This window comes from Schistocerca serialis, chromosome 3 (genome assembly GCF_023864345.2).
Source record: "Schistocerca serialis cubense isolate TAMUIC-IGC-003099 chromosome 3, iqSchSeri2.2, whole genome shotgun sequence".
NCBI classification, from domain to species: Eukaryota; Metazoa; Arthropoda; class Insecta; order Orthoptera; family Acrididae; genus Schistocerca; species Schistocerca serialis.
Genome location: NC_064640.1, coordinates 747,446,481 through 747,463,682, shown reverse-complemented (window position 1 = coordinate 747,463,682; position 17,202 = coordinate 747,446,481). Strand labels below are relative to the sequence as shown.

At 39.8% G+C, this 17,202-nt stretch overlaps 1 protein-coding gene across 1 annotated transcript in view; it reads left to right on the top strand.

The window, feature by feature from the left end:
• The window catches only part of LOC126471195 (uncharacterized), a 231,030-nt gene extending 214,810 nt beyond the window's left edge, over positions 1-16,220 (top strand). Inside the window, exon 14 of the mRNA XM_050099308.1 lies at positions 14,277-16,220. Within this exon, the coding sequence (XP_049955265.1) occupies positions 14,277-14,402 (126 nt within the window). The 3' untranslated portion in view covers positions 14,403-16,220. The remainder of the gene's footprint in view (positions 1-14,276) is intronic.
• The last annotated feature ends 982 nt before the right edge of the window (positions 16,221-17,202 follow it).

The window sequence follows — 17,202 nt, the reverse complement described above, 5'->3', positions numbered from 1 at the left end:
GGAATTGCGCATAAAACGTTATTTCTGAGTATGTGTTTTCTATTTTGAAGAGGCGCGTTAAGTGCTCTCCCGGTAGTTTTCTGTAGCTTGGAGCCTGTATCCGTGCTTACAGCCAACTCCAGATTGACAATGTTTACACATATAACCTCCGTGTATCAAGGCTATGGTGTCGATTTCTACACAGTTCTTATGGTAGAGGCTGAACCAATATTACTCTAACTCAGAGATTACGTTCCATCTGTTAGAGCCGTAAAGCACAGAAGCTACAGGAGCACAATTCTGCCATCTAGCGCCAGTAGTGGAATACTTTCCGGGCACAAGCTTTCTTTTAATGCAATGTTACCAATTTTGCTGCAAGTTAATGCTGATGCATTTGGAAACACAAATTAATTCTTAATTAAATCGAATACAGAAATAATACACTTAAATATCCTTATAAATAAAAATATATTGTTTTGAATATAATTATGCCGCTAGATTTTGAACGTAAGAGGTCGTATTTCACAGTAGCAGGGTCGTCGGTACAGAACAGAAAACTACTGGATTCACCATGTGTTGAGTCCCCATCTGCCCTTGGCTGTGGTGTGCCATTTTCGTGCCGACTTTTTAGTGCAGTGTTTCCAGTGATTGTTAAGTGTTGTGCGTCTTTTCCGAAGTGTTGCGAACGTGTTGTGCGTCTTTTCCGACGTGTTGCGAACGGACATCAATCATACTGTCGCTGGGTGTGATTTTTATGTCTCTTGCGAACAGAAACCAGACTGTCGCCTTGTTTTTTAATTGTCTTGTCTACTATTTTCCCTGTCTCTTTCCTGTGTATTTTATTTGCATCGCCCCCCCCCCCCCCTTTGTTTATGTTTTAACTTTCCACAATTTTCCTCCGTTTTACAGTTTAAGTCACCGTTTTATCGCCTGCTTTTGTTGTTTCTTCTTATGTTTTAAAAATTCTGTAGGCTGAAGAGCAGCATACTAAGCTGCTGCCAGCCCGCCCCCTTCGGGGGGAATCGAAATTCAATAAAAGAAAAAAAAGCATGTGTTGAGCACCTGGTATCGAACCAATCGTGAAGTATTTCTGTTAATACTCGTGTATCACAGTTCAGTCGAAAGACGTTGTAGTTCATCGTGAATTCAGGTAATTAAAAAAGTATAGCTCTGTGTAGAGTGTGTTCTTTAAGTGAGAAATCAGTTGTCTTTGAAAGTCAAGAACATGAACAATATAACTGGATTATTAAAAATTCCATTTAGCAGCAGCTCTCTCAGTGCAAAAGATACAGATAAAAACTCTGGGTAGGCACCTCCCGAATCTGAACCTGCAGTAGCAAACAAAAACTCGATGCTGTAATTTTAGTCCGGAAATTTAGCAAAAGAGCAAATGATTTTGTGGCTGTGAGGGAAACAATGCTGTTTTTTAGTTTTCTTTGAATGTTATTTGCGGCAGATGTTCATTGGTGTAAGACCGGAATAACTGATGTTGGGCATAAGTGGTCTAAAACGAAAGTACATGAAATGTCAAAGCAACACGTGAACAATGTTCTGAGTCTTTCTTTTCTAGGCAAAACCAGCATTCAGCAGGAATTAGATTCTCATTATAGGCAAACAGTTAACAGCAAGTAGAAAAGAACAAATACAGTTTATACTGAAGTTAATTAAGGTTCAGCTACTTACGCTATGAAGTGGCCGTGCGGTTAAAGGCGCTGCAGTCTGGAACCGCAAGACCGCTACGGTCGCAGGTTCGAATCCTGCCTCGGGCATGGATGTTTGTGATGTCCTTAGGTTAGTTAGGTTTAACTAGTTGTAAGTTCTAGAGGACTAATGACCTCAGCAGTTGAGTCCCATAGTGCTCAGAGCCATTTGCCACTTACGCTATTAGGGTTATCGCAAATTTTGGCGATAAACGTATCGGTAAATTGGCCTACTATGCCTATTTTCATTCACTGCTTTCATATTTTGGGGCAATTCGTCATTAAGAGAGAAAGTACTCATTGCACAAAAGCGTGTAATCAGAATAATAGCTGGAGCCCACCCAAGATCACCTTGCAGACATTTGTTTAAGGAACTCGGTATATTCACAGTACCTTCTCAATACATATATTCACTTATGAAATTTGTCATTAATAACCCATCCCAATTAAAAAATAACAGCGAAGTGCATAGCTACAACACTAGAAGAAAGGATGATATTCACTATTCTGGATTAAATCTCACTTTGGCACAGAAAGGGGTGAATTATGCTGCCACAAAAATCTGCGGTCATTTGCCAAATAGTATTAAAAGTCTGACAGATAGCCAACCAACATTTAAAAGCAAATTAAAAGAATTTCTGAATGACAACTCCTTCTACTCAGTAGATGAATTCTTAGATATGACGTAGTAGCTGCAAAAAAAGAAAATTAATTAATTATTTTGATGTTAAAGTGATACGTTCCACATCATTACGAAATGTCGTATTCATGATCTATGGAACAAGGTTTAATGTATGTATGTATGTAATGTATGTATGTATGTATTGTAAACTGTATTCGGTTCTGTGGTGCATTGGAACTGGCTGAGGAGCCGCGATGAATCTGATGCCCCTCAAAACAAGGGGGTTTCTCGTGAGCTAATGCAGTTTAGTGCGGCACTGGATTAAGATCTTCAAGTACATCTCAGTCAAGCACCAGTATTCAAAGTTATTTCAGAACGAACTATTGCAGTGCATATTGTAAGCGTACCATAAGGAAGTTCGTAATGAAATAATACGTGCGGATTATTGTATGTTGCAGCAATCGCTGGTGGAATTACGAACGTGTCTTGCGAATTTCAATTGGCTATTCGTTTTCGGATACGTTTTTGATGAAAAACCCGTTGAAAGATTTTGGAACTTTGTTAATGCAGGAAGTCGGAATACTGATAATGTATCAGAGGATGTTCTGAAACAATTTGAACCCCTAGTTGCCGATGGCCGGGCAAAACTAATAACTCAAGAGTTACGACAGTGTAAACACCGTGAGTGACATGTCAAATGGTGTACAGAATTTAATAAAAAACAGTACCTAAATGCAATTTATATTCATTGTTATGCGCATCAATTCAACCTTATAATGACTACAGTAGCTTCTATTAATAGCAAGGCCCGCATCTTATTACACATCTTTCAAGTATTTCTTTTTTCTTGTTTGTTGTTTCTTGACTAATCGTCAGTCTTCTGCCTCGTTTGATGCGGTTCGCCAAGGATTCCTCTCCTGTGCCAACCTCTTCATCTCAGAGTATCACTTTCAACCTAAGTTTTCAATTATTTGCTGGATGTATCCCAACCTCTATCTTCCTCTACAATTTCTACCCTAACCGCCCCCTCTAGTACCGTGAAAGTTATTCCGTCATGTCTTAACAGATGTCCCACCATCCTGCCCCTTTGTCTTGTCAGCGTTTTACGCATATTTCTTTCCTCGCCGATTCTCCAGTAAACCTCCTCATTGCATCCCTTATCAGTCCACCTAGTTTTCAATATTCTTCTGGATCACCACTTCTCAAATGCTTCGATTTTCTTCTGTTCCGGTTTTCCTACAGTCCATTTTCCACTAACACACAATGCCGTGCTCCAAGCATACATTCTCAGAAATATCTTCCTCAAATTAAGGCCTATGTTTGATATTAGTAGACTTCTCTTGGCCCGGAATGCTCCTTTTGTCAGTGATAGTCTGTTTTTATGTCCTCCCTGCTCCAGCCTTCATGGGTTATTTTGCCGTCTGGGTAGCAGAATACGTTAATTTCATCTACTCCTGATCACCAATTATGATGATAAGTTTCTCGCTGTTCTCGTTTCTGATATTTCTCTTTACTTTCATCTTTCTTCGATTTACTCTCAATCCATATTCTGTATTCATTAGAATGTTCATTCCATACAGCAGGTCCTGTAATTATTCTTCACTTTCACCGAGGATAGCAATGTCATCAGCGAATCTTATCATTGATATCCTTTCACCTTGAATTTTAATCCCACTCTTGAACCTTTCTTTTATTTCCGTCACTGCTTCTTCGATGTATAGTTTGAACAGTAGGAGCGAAAGACTACATCCCCGCCTTACACCTTTTGTAATCCGAGACTTGGTTCTTGGACTTGCACTCTTATTGTTTTCTCGTGGCTCTTGTACACAGTGCATATTAACCGGCTTTCCCTGTAGCTCATCCCTATTTTTCTAAGAATTTCGAACATCTTGCACCGTTTGACATTGTTGAACGCTTTTTCCGGGTCGACAAATCCTATGAACGTATCCTGATTTTTCTTCAGTCTTGCTTCCATTATCAACCGCAACATCATGGTCAGACAGAGAATCCGTAATCAGCTACAGGAATGTAAGGCGTACTTAGGAGTAAATACAGACTCGGATCACAATTTATTAGTGATGAAGAGTAGACTGAAGTTTAAGAGACTAATCAGGAAGAACCTATACGCAAAGAAGTGGGATACAGAAGCACTAAGGAATGAAGAGATACACTCGAAGTTCTCTAAGGTTATAGATAATACGATAAGGAATAGCTCACTAAGCGGTTGAGTTGAAGAGGAATGAACATCTCTAAAAAGGGTAATCACAGAAGTTGGAAAGAAAAACAGTACAAAGAAGGTAACTGCGAAGAAACCATAGGTAACAAAAGAAATGCTTAAGCTGCTCGACGAAAGAAGGAAGTACAAAAATGTTCAGAGAAATTCAGGAGTACAGAAATGCAAGTCACTTAGCAATGGAGTAAATAGGAAATGTAGGGAAGCAAAAGCGAAATGGCTGCATGAAAAATGTGAAGAAATCTAAAAAGAAATGATGGTCAGCACAGCAACAGCAACATAAAAGTCAAAATACAAAATTAGTAACCAATATAACATACAGATAAACGCACGCCAATCAAGTCTGCCGGCCGGAGTGGCCGAGCTGTTCTAGGCGCTACAGTCTGGAACCGCGTGACTGTTACGGTCGCAGGTTCGAATCCTGCCTTAGGCATGGATGTGTGTGATGTCCTTAGGTTAGTTAGGTTTAAGTAGTTTTAAGTTCTAGGGGACTGATGACCTTAGAAATAAAGTCCCATAGTGCTCAGAGCCAATCAAGTCTACGTGAATCATCACAAGCTGCGCTGCATTTCTAGACGGGAAACTGGTTCTTAGTCATCCCGTACGGCAGTTGTAGTGCTCTTCCTGGATAGGTCACTTCCCCCACCACAAGTGCTGTTTGCTCTTCTGTTAACAGACTGACTTTAAGGACTGCAGATATGTATCAGCAAACAAACAAAAAGTAAATAATTTTTAAAGCAATAATTAAAACTAACTATCCCTCATCCACATCTGTACTCTACAAACCGCTGTGAAGTGCAATTGTAGAGGGTACCCACGGTACCAGTTATTAGCCCATTTTTCCATTCCATTCATGTATGGATCGCGGGAAGAAAGATTGCTTACATGCCTCTGAGCGTGCTGTAATTAGTCCAATCTTATCTTCCCAATCCTTATCCCGCGTCCGCCCATTCTGATTTAGGTTTACCGTGATTTCCCCAAATCGCTCCAGGCAAATGACGGGATGGTTCCTTTGAAAGGGCACGGCCGACTTCCTTCCCGTCCTTCCCTAACCCGATGAGACCGATGACCTCGCTGTTTGGTCTCGTCCCTCAAAACAACCCAACCCAACCCAACCCAACCCAATCCCTATAGGAGTGATACGTAGGGGGTTGTAGTATTTTCCTAGATTCATCACCTAAAATTGGTTCTACAAACTTTGTACGTATGCTTTCAAGGGATGGTTTGCGTCTTATCTTCATGTGCCTGCCAGTTCAGCTCTTCCACGTGACATTGTCATGTGGGTCAAACAAACATGTGACCATCCATACTGTCCGTCATTGTATCCCTAAAAATTACTCAGGTTAGTCTTATCTGGTATAGGCCCCAGAAACGTGAGCAATGTTCTAGGATGGGTCTATGTGTGTTTTGTATCCAATTTCCTTTGAAAACTGATTCAATTTCCTTAGTATTCTGCCAGTGAACCGTGTAGTCTGCCACCCGATTTGCCCCTGCCTGAGCCTATGTGATCGTGCCACTTTATATCCCTACAGATTTTTACACTTAAATATTTGTATGAGTTGATCGATTCCAACTGTAACTCATTGATATTAGTACGTGTTTTAGTTTTGTGATGTGCACCATTTTGCATCTCTGAACATTTAAAGGAAGTCGCACCACTTTGAAATCTTATCAAGATCCGACCGAATATTTGTGCAGTTTCTTCAGACAGTACTTCGTTGCATATAACCACACAATCTGCGAAGAGTGTGAGGTTATTGTTAACATTGTCTGCAAGAGCATTAACCCTAGATTACTAATCAAAAAATGTTCAAATGTGTGTGAAATCTTATGGCACTTAACTGCTGAGGTCATCAGTCCTTAAGCTTACACACTACTTAACCTAAATTATCCTAAGGACGAACACACACACCCTTGCTCGAGGGAGGACTCGAACCTCCGCCGGGACCAGCCGCACAGTCCATGACTGCAGCGCCTTAGACCGCTCCGCTAAACCCGCACGATTACTAATCCGTCGTAAAATTTACGATTGCGGTAGGGTATGAAACGGGATATTTTGTACTTAATTTGGTATGTAAAATACCATCGGAGATCTAATAATTGTAATTATCTAATGCATAACCTTTAAATTATGACTTCCTTTGAAGAAATTTGGAGTAGTTCAGTTTATTATGATGGTTTAGTAGCAATGTAACATTTCCCACCCGTAGGTGTTCTGGGGTTAATATACTATATGAACTGCGTAGGTCCCAACACACTTCTCTGAGGCACACCTAAAGTTATTTTACATTTGTCGACTATTCGCCATCCAAGAGGCCGCGCGGGATTAGCCGAGCGGTCTCAGGCGCTGCGGTCATGTACTGCGCGGCTGGTCCCGGCGGAGGTTCGAGTCCTCCCTCGGGCATGGGTGTGTGTGTTTGTCCTTAGGATAATTTAGGTTAAGTAGTGTGTAAGCTTAGGGACTGATGACCTTAGCAGTTAAGATTTCACACACATTTAAACATTTTTCCATCCAAGATAACGTACCGTGTCCTCTTCTCCACCAGTAAATCTCCAATCCAGTCAAAACTCTCCAGTGATAAGCCATATGCTCGTGCTTTCGACATTAAGCGAATGCGTAGTGCTGAGTCAAATGCCTTTTAGTAATCAAGAAACACTTCGCCTATTTGACTACTTCGATTTATTGCTTTCAGGATGTCTTGCGAGAAAACCGCGAGTTGGGTTCCACATGCTCTATATTTTCGGAATCCGTGTTATTTGGCACGGAGGTCATTTTGTTCGAGATATCTCGTTACATTTGAACTCAGAAGACCTTACAACAAATCGAGGACATTGGACGGCAGTTTTTTTGAATCCCTAGTAGAGGCAAGAGAGGCGGGCAAGTGCAGGCGTCTCCGCTATGTATGACCTTGGAAGGCAAGCGCAGCCGCGTGGGAACGATCAGATCGTGCGGGTAAAGGTGAACGAAGGCAGTGAGGGTACGAGCGGAAGCTCTGGGCGGCCAAGAACTGGCCAGTGACTGACGTGGGGGCGGAGTTTCTCGGGTGGAGGGGGAAGCAGGAGCTACGGCGGGGAGGAGCCGAATCCACAACACGTCAGTCGACTTGCCTATCCTCACTGATAGCCGGACGCGTTTGCTGCCAGTGCGCTTCATGGAGTCTAGCGGTGGCGAGTCTCAGCCGCGTGACTTCAAGCGGGTCGCCGTAGAAACACCGGAAGTGCACAGCTCCTGGTGGCCGACGTGCGAGTTATTACGCACCGTTTCGCCAATGTCGAGTACGTCGTCGACCTCTTCGTCGACTACCGTGTTCGATGACGTGGTCCCTGATATTGACGTCGAGGCTGTGGAGCGTGACGCGTTGGCCAACAGCGGGGGATGTGGGGTGTCTCCAGAGCTGGCGAGGCGGCTACGCAGCGGCAACCTCTACTACTGGGGCAGGAAGACGCGCGCCACGCAGACGGAGCCGCAGCCGCCGCAGCCGCAGCCACAGCCGAAGCCGAAGCCACAGCTGCAGCCCGTAAGCGCTGTACGCTGCACACTTAGCTACATCCCTCCACCTGCACACGTCATTTACAACGACAAGGATTTGGAGAGGCGGTTTCGAACCATGAGCTGCGACAGTGTTCCTACCGGCGCTTCCACCTCGCGACCTTCGCTGTGACGCTAGGGGTGCGCGTGGAGGAGTCCCAGCAGGTGGGGATCTGCAGTATCCTCTAATTTTGTCTGCACGCACCTTCGGCAACCTCTGACGACGTCAGCGTGTCGCCAGTCCGGAAGCCTTTTCTTGTTACTTAACTCCGGTGCACAGACAAAACCTTTCAGTTCTTCCAAATTAAGTATAAACGAATATTCGGAAGACCGTACAATGAAAATCGTCATTAATTTATTCGAAAACAAACAGGATAGATGCAAATTTCACAGCCGATGTGAAGACAGAACATTATCCATAAAATTCCGTTGTCACTGCCCCCATGTCTGTTAGGTCGGTAGGGATTAGTGCGTACATCCATGATCCGTGAGTGTGTTGTAGGTTTAAATAATCTTACCTGGCATTTTCTTTCGTCTCTTACGTTAATTCGAGGCAAAAATGTGAAATTAATATTAATTCTCAAAAATGTTCAAATGTGTGTGAAATCTTATGGGACTTAACTGCTAAGGTCATCAGTCCCTAAGCTTATACACTGCTTAACCTAAATTATCCTATGTACAGACACACACACCCATGCCCGAGGGAGGACTCGAACCTCCGCCGGGACCAGCCGCACAATCCATGACTGCAGCGCCTAAGACCGCTCGGCTAATCCCGCGCGGCTATTAATTCTGTAGATACGGTAAACTGTGGCAACTTTGTCACGGTTTTCATTAATAGATAGACTGATTCACGAGAAAGCGTTGTGCATGTAATTTATTATCGCTACACATACAAGTTTTCCGGCCGCAGATATTTAGTGCTACCCGTGACATGCCGGGGCGCGTCGCTTGTACAGTTATAAAAGTGTTAAGAAGTGCAAAAATAAGATTATTTAGCAGTTATTTAAACATAAATATTTTTTAAATTGCATTTCTCGCAGATGTGAGCCGAGCATGCTCACGCGCCTTGTGCGAACATTATGAGCAACACGGTAGTTAATTTCAAGTGACCACAACAAATGCTTGTAGACTACTTGACGTGTTACTTTCGGAGGAAGATGCTGGGTATTTTTCTCTTTAGTCTGCACTTTTAACAAAAAATTATAATGGATTGTATTTAACAGTAATTTTGCGCTTTCGTCTTTTCAAGTTTTTTAGTTCTGATGATGACAAGTTAGATTCAAACCGGTTTACTGCAATATGGTCAGCATGTGTGAGGAGGACATCTGTAAGTAAAACAGTGCATTCTGTAAGTAAAACAGTGCATTTCGTACCATTTGTGATTTCAGTTGTTTTTGTGTCTTTTTTTCTCCCCTATTCAAAGCTGTGCATTTGCTGAGTACTTTATATGATTGCCTGCGACGACTTGTGTGGCTTAACGTTTCGTAATGCTTCTGATACAGATTGTTGTGCTTGCCAAGCATCCTCTCCAATGCTGGGCGGGCGTCGTTCATCCACTCGCAGCGCACAGAGCTTTGCTCTTGCCACCGACTCGATAAACGGCAGTGCTACAGCTGTTTAAATTAATACGAGGCGTTTCTCTCCTTTGATAAAATTATTTCATGCCTTTGGCTAACAGTGGAGCGCAAATGTGTGTACTAGATATTTCTGGATAACACAGTGGCTAATTTGCATGTTCTTTTAATGTAGAATGTCTCTTGTCATCTTATTGATTATCCTTTTGTGTATAATTGTACATTTTTATAAAACTTCTTCTGTTATCCCAGTGCACAGCATATCATATGCCAAACAACCTTGTATTGCTAGAAGAGTTTTTTCTCTTGCAGCACTTTGCTTTGGTGACCAACAGAAACATCTTCATTCTTGCCATTCGTGTCATCCAACAACCACACCAACCACCATTGGAAGGAGTATCACTCAGACAATAGTTCGTTATTCGTGTGTACAGAACACCTTCTCTCCATTGTACAACCAGTCAGATACTTCCTTGCTAGTATTCCATCAGCAAGACAGGCATCCATTCAGCATGATAGGCTTCCATTCCAGTAACAACTAAAACCGGAGCGCACAAACGTGCAGTCCGTACCATCTCATTTATAAGAGTTCCGCTGTGTGTTTCAGGGCCTCAGCTTTCATGTCATTTTGACAGAGACATAACTGAAATAGAATATCCCCTCCAGTTCTGTAAGTCTTAATGGTTATGTTTTTCTGACGTGACAGGCGTCACAGGTGGAGGGGCAATGTGGCAGCATATATAAGTGCAAACATGTTTCCCAAGGTCCTGCTCATGTCCAAAAACGAAGACAAACAGCCTGGATACAGGTTCATTTAAGTTAAACCTATCAACACAAAGGGGCTTATCTGCATAAGATACAAGCCACCCAAAGTTTGCCGTCTCTCTAGCTCTGAAACCGCTCTCTCAGGTCTACGATCTTTGTATGACCACGTAATTGTAGCCGGAGACAGGAACATAAATTTTCTAACCAGCAGTCTGTCCGTCTCAAAATTCGAGTATGTGCTGTACTTTACTGTTCAAAACTTACACTTCTTCCACTTGGACAGACTCATCGTACAGCATATACAGAGATGTTTATCAATATTTCATGAAGCAATTATTAACAGATCTGTCACGGTTGCAGCACATATGCTTGGCATCTAGAATCGAACCAGCTGGTTTATTCTCACGCCTGACCTACAAAGGCTGCACTGAAAGTGCCTGATCTTAGGAACGAACATAAAAATGGCAATACATACGTAAAAAAGTAATCGTAGATGACTGTCAAGCCGGCCGCGGTGGCCATGCGGTTCTAGGCACTTCAGTCCGGAACCGCGTGACTGCTAAGGTTGCAGGTTCGAATCCTGCCTCGGGCATGGATGTGTGTGATGTCCTTAGGTTAGTTAGGTTTAAGTAGTTCTAAGTTCTAGGGGACTGATGACCTCAGATGTTGAGTCCCATAGTGCTCAGAGCCATTTGAACCATTTTTTGATGACTGTCACAAAATCAATATGTACCTATTCTAATTCTGACCTGCTAAGTAGGCACATGTTAATTTTTTGACAGTCATCTACAATTACTGTTTAAATCATGTCGAGAAAACCTGCACCATGGCTTAAGATTACCCAAACACCTTGTGAGTACCAGAGACGCAGCACAGAGGACATACGTAAACGGCAGCCGACCTCTGATAAAGATCTCACTTATAAGCAATTACGTAACCGAGTTAGCCAATGTATGAGAACAGCAAAATCAGGCATGCTCAGTCGTTAACTGAGGACGATCGCAGGCCTGTCGATGAGGCCTAGGAATAGACAAACCCGAATCTACAAGTGAACCTCTAGTTCCTACTGAGGATATCTTAATCATTATTTCACTACTCAGACAACTTTACGTGACCAACGCCCAAGGGCGCGAACCATCGATTCCTTTAAAGCATCAGTGATTGGTACACACGAAAAATTTTCTCTTCAGACCGTAACCTTTGATACGGGAAGTAACTCATTTGCACGCATTTGTTCTGCAGATGCAGGACACGGTGATATTACAGTGCAAATGATCAATTTCCTCATCGATCCACTATTGCCCAAAATAACGAACATTTTTAACCCCTCTCTGACCTCCAGCAAACCGAAAAACATTGAAGCAGGGACACAGAAAACCATTACCCAAAAAGGAATCTGCCAAACAACCCTACGCGTATGACCCATTCACATTCAGCCAGCATTATATAAGGATTCAAGTTCATCATCAGCTTCCCAATTACTTCACGTGAAATAAATAACATTTTAGATAAGTACCAGTCAGGTTTTCGCAAAAATTGCAGTGCAAGAGGCAACAGTATTATGTGCTCTTTGGACTTCGGAAAAGCTTTTGACATTGTCGACTTTGACATTCTGCTTGCTAACCTTATCAGTCAAAATTTTTCTTCAAGTTCTGTGCAATGGTCCCACTCATGCCTTACATTCCTCCAACAATGCGTAATGATCAGAACAAAAAATACAGGGGAGGGATGTAGTATCAGGGGCACGATAAAGATCAGTACTGCGTCCTTTACTTTTCTCAATCTATGTTAATGATGCACCGTTGTTCTTTCCCATTGCAGATATCGCTTACATGTTGACGACCTTCAGTTATACGTAAGTGCAACTCCAAAACCCCTGTACACAGCCATCCATCATTTAAATTGTTGCTGACTTGCTTGCGTTATCTGAGTGGGTGCAGAACATATGTTTGAAACTTAACCCATCTAAATCGGAATTTATCGTAGTTACTAACAAAAGACTATTACCCTTCCCAACTCAGTGAATGTCTTCCGCGCTCAATGATACGTGTCTTATATTTCTGCGAAGAACTTTGAGATAGTTCTGGACCATCACTCAGATAGGACGTCACACACAAATGCAGTCTAAAATAATATATCAGCATCTCTTCATTCGCTACAGAAATATAAAAAAGTATTTTCTCTAGATATTAATGAGAAACTTCTACAAACTCTAATGCTCCTCATACTTGAATATGGTGATCCTATTCTTCAAGAAGTTTCGTATGAGATCTCACGCCAACTATAACTGGGTTTGAGTACTTGTGCGCGATACATTTATGACGTTTGCTACTTCGACTGTCTCACTCCTGAGTTCAAAACTGGCTGCATGCAAAGAAGTGTAGAGACTATCATACTCTATCTTTCCGCTATCGTCTTCTCAATCATTGTATTATCTCTTATTTATCTTAAATTCTCACACTACTATGTGAACAGCACAGTAGAAAAACTCGTTTTCAACAAAGTGAAATCCTCTCTGTACTACTGCATAACACTACCATCTTGTCAGAATCGTTTTCTGTATCAGAAACCTGAGTTTGGCATGTTCATCCTCAAAATATTAGCGAAATTAAATTCCTTTCAAACTTCAAAAGACAGGTACTGGTCCATCGTCTATCACAATAGCTATCTCTTGCATATAGTTGTCAGCAGCTCACTCTAGTCATCATCCCTTACCCCCTCTCCCTCGCCTCCCTCCCCACGTCTTCCATTCACTTTCTTCACAGATTCATCTATTGCAAGTCCGTCGTTTCTTGACAGCTATTGTCATTCTCATTTTCAATCTTCTCCTCTTTCATGATCCCTTTTGTATAGGATGATACCAAACGTAGCTTCAAATGTGTCAAAGCAAAGAAATATTATTATTAATGTCCATTATTATTGTTATTATTATTATTAGTGTTATATGTGTATGTTTTGGTATGTGTTGTTCCTGGTCCAGTGCAAAAGGGGGCCATGGTGCCCTAATCTGATCAGGCTGCATAAGCAATAAATAAAAAAGTCACCATCATTTTTATTTGAAAGGTTAATGAGCCATCTATACCTCCAACCATAAGTTAGAAGGGAAAAATGGAGTAACAAGATTTTGATCTTTCCCTTTGTAATTACTAAAATCTCATAGTCATTAATTATGCTTTCATTAGTGGATAAACTGTGGTTTTCTGTTATGAACTGTGCAGTTAAACAATGATATTTAGTACTTATACATCAGGGTCTTGTTATTAATATCTGATGATATAATTGAGAGGATTTGATTTTGAATCATTTTTCATCTGCATAATCTCATGTTTGTTTATCATTTATTAATTATTTCTTAATTTTCTAATTACTTAGCAAAAAATATTGGTGAATTTGTACCTGACAGTTGTATGAGTTAGACTCTGTGCTGGGATTCCACCTCCCCAGCTGTCAAATGAAACAAACATAGTATGAGTCTTGTCTCAAAGTCCCCTGTGCAGCCTATTTGCCATTTTAGAGAATTTTCACAACTTTTCTAGGCTATAGTATTTTTTGTGTGCAACAGCACTGAGGAACATCCCAGATGAGTGTAAAAACTTGTGCAACACACACAACTGTGAATTTAAATAATTTAAGGAGTAAAAGTAACAACCCATTGAACTGTATAGTGGTGAGTTGTTAACTTTATTCCTAAAGTATTTGCATTTCACCAGGGCTTTCCATTACCATGAGAGTGAATCTAACATATAGTTCTACCATACATAGTCTTCATTCATGTCAACACGTCTGATCATGTTTAAAATCTTGTAAATAATGACATAGTTATTCTTTTATTAATAATATGATTTCATAAAACTCTCATATGTGTTAACAGGTACCCACTGGCAAGAAAATGATTGTTAAGCGTCAGAGGCCATCAACAAATGGTCGTACAAAAAGGAAGAAGATTCAAGTGAAGAGGAAATCACAAGCTGGACGAAAGAAGAGAAGGAAAATGTGAAATAGTTCACAGATGAACACATCTTTCTGGTTTATTTCCTTCAAGAAATGATTATCTAACTTAAAAAGAAGTATCTATATATTTGGTGTGCCAAGTTATCTTATAAGTATAAGCAAAGAAGAAGTTATAATCATTCATCAGCAATGTTTATGCAGTATTCAGAGAACCAACTATTAAGAATTGTCTGTTTTATATTATTGTTATTATTCACAGAATTATCTGTGTTAATTGTGATGTTGCTATATTGTGTTAGTTGTTAGCAATATCCCAACAGTACTGTAGTAAGCTAGTGTAATATGCTATTTAATATGTATTATTGGTGTCTGTCATCTGCAAAAAATGTATTTCCTTTACAGCACAAACATCAACTGATAAATGATGTGTATCTTGATTCACACTTATTTCATCATCTCTGTGCCGTCATCAATGGTAACATAGCGAGAGGTGTAGAAATCTATTTGGAATAGAAGCTAAAACAAATTATTTTCAAATGGCATAACATTTTACATGATGTTTTACCATGGCACAAAAAGAGTTAATCCTCCTTCATACATTGATTAATTATGTTACCACATAATGTTTGTGCTATGATGGAAATGATTGTCCTGTATTTACTTAGTAGAAATGTAATTTTTTTATAGATATCAATATTAATAGGCTCATATTATAGCTGTTAAGTTACTTCTTATTAATAAGTTCATGTTGGTCAGTTACTTTTGGTGTCCGCACTCATAATCAGAATCACATATAAGGAATCTGCTGAAATTTTTCAACGTCTGGGCTGTTCCTACTGTTGTATGTACAAGGGATAGAACTGGAATTTTTAAAATTCATATTACAAGGTCATTTTAATGCTCATTGTATCTGTACAAGACAGTACCTACATATCTCCATGAGTGGTGAGAAGTTATTACAAGAAATTTTACTATTCTTCTCAGTAAATCCGTTGTTTCAGCTGTGTCATCAGATGTGGAACTATTTTTGTATATAGATCTCCACACCAACAGTCTTGTATATCTTTGCAGAGACTGACATAAATAGTTTGTGGAGTAATAAGGTTTCTGAGTCGCAGTTGAAAAGGTATGGGAACTTTAGTTTTTGAACATGCTATTGTACTACAGAAATAAAGATCAATAGTTATGAAACTGTACACTTTTGATATCATATGTGAAAAGAAATTAACAATTTCAAACTTATCAATATATTTTATGTGAATTTGGAATACTCAAAACAGCTATTTTGAAATCATATATGTCATATTTTGGACTCATTGCTCTGAGACACCATTATGTGATTTGTTTCTTAATCTTATGTATTAATTATGTAATTCCTGTATATTTTGAGTTTATATGTTTTTTTGTGGTTACATTTATAATCATTTCTTCTTTATCACTCTATGTTAAGACAATTTTTATGCAGTTTTCGTAAATCATGTCTCTTTCTTGAATAACTTGTTCCTTATTTTGACATTAACACTTTATTTAATTATTCTGGAACTGGATGATTTCACCATTTTGCACGTTATTGTTGTCTATCATAATAACAATTATTATACTTACAGTGTATTATGATCCACACAGCTGTGTGAAACTCTTCTTAGGGACATCATCACATTTAACTTTTTCATCACTCTGCTGTGTGGGTTAAATATGCTGTAAGCATAACAGTTTTTATTGTAATCTAGCTTGATAGTGTCCTCAGTGTGAAAATAACTACCTGTCTAATGATGAAATAAAGTGCTTATTGCGAAATAAAAGAACAGCCTACATAGAAAAATCACTTCCTTTAAGTATATTAATATTGACTCATATATACTGATTGTATGCTTCAGTGAATATTTTGATATTTAGTAGATATTGATGTATAATATATATTCTGTATTTTTAAATGTGACCCACTCTTTGGTGTTTCATTTTTTTGATGTCAAGATGAGTTCCAAAAGCTCCTTTGATAAATACACCATTTCCTCAAATTCTTGCTTGCCATCCTCAAGAACTGGCCAGGGCAAAAGTTGTCTGGACACCTGGACACGAGTGTGATGGAGCTGTCCAGTGCTGCTTTTCATGTGCTTTCTTTTGTGGAACAATTGATTTATGATTAGATTCACACAAGTGGATGTGTTGTGGATATAAATGGAGATATTGGATTTTCTGCAGCTTCCACATTGCTCATTATTTTTAGTGCTATGATGTTGATTGGTGGACATGATGCGCAACAACTGGGGTCTGTAACAATGGAAACATACTACATTCATCTTAAGATTTAACATAGAAAATAACTTTTATTTCACACTATATATGGAATTGCTAAAAACATGAAATATAACATGACACCTCAGACAATATTCTTACGTAGCATTAGCTCTGCCCATTTAATTATTTCTTATAGGTTGGGACAACATCACATAATTTTCAAATAGAAATTGTATTTCATTCAAAAAGGTGTTCAAGCTAAACTTGTAAATATTCCATAATCTTGGGTGTATTTGACTATGAAGGGGCTCGCTACACAAAAAGGAACAAACATACTTGTGATAATGTACATTAAAACACACAAAGAACATGTAATAAAACATTTTAGCGTTCCTTTACTTTAGTCAAACTTTGCAGACTGTGAAATGGTTTGCATAGGCCTTATTAGTACGACCCACAAATCACATCATGTATCAACACTACGTTAGAAATTTCTTACATGCAGTTAAATATGTGTGCAGACTACATGTTTGTGAATGATTGAGTGTACAGGGAATTTTTAGTTGACATTAGAACAAAAGGTATAGATTTTCTGTCTGCGGCATTTA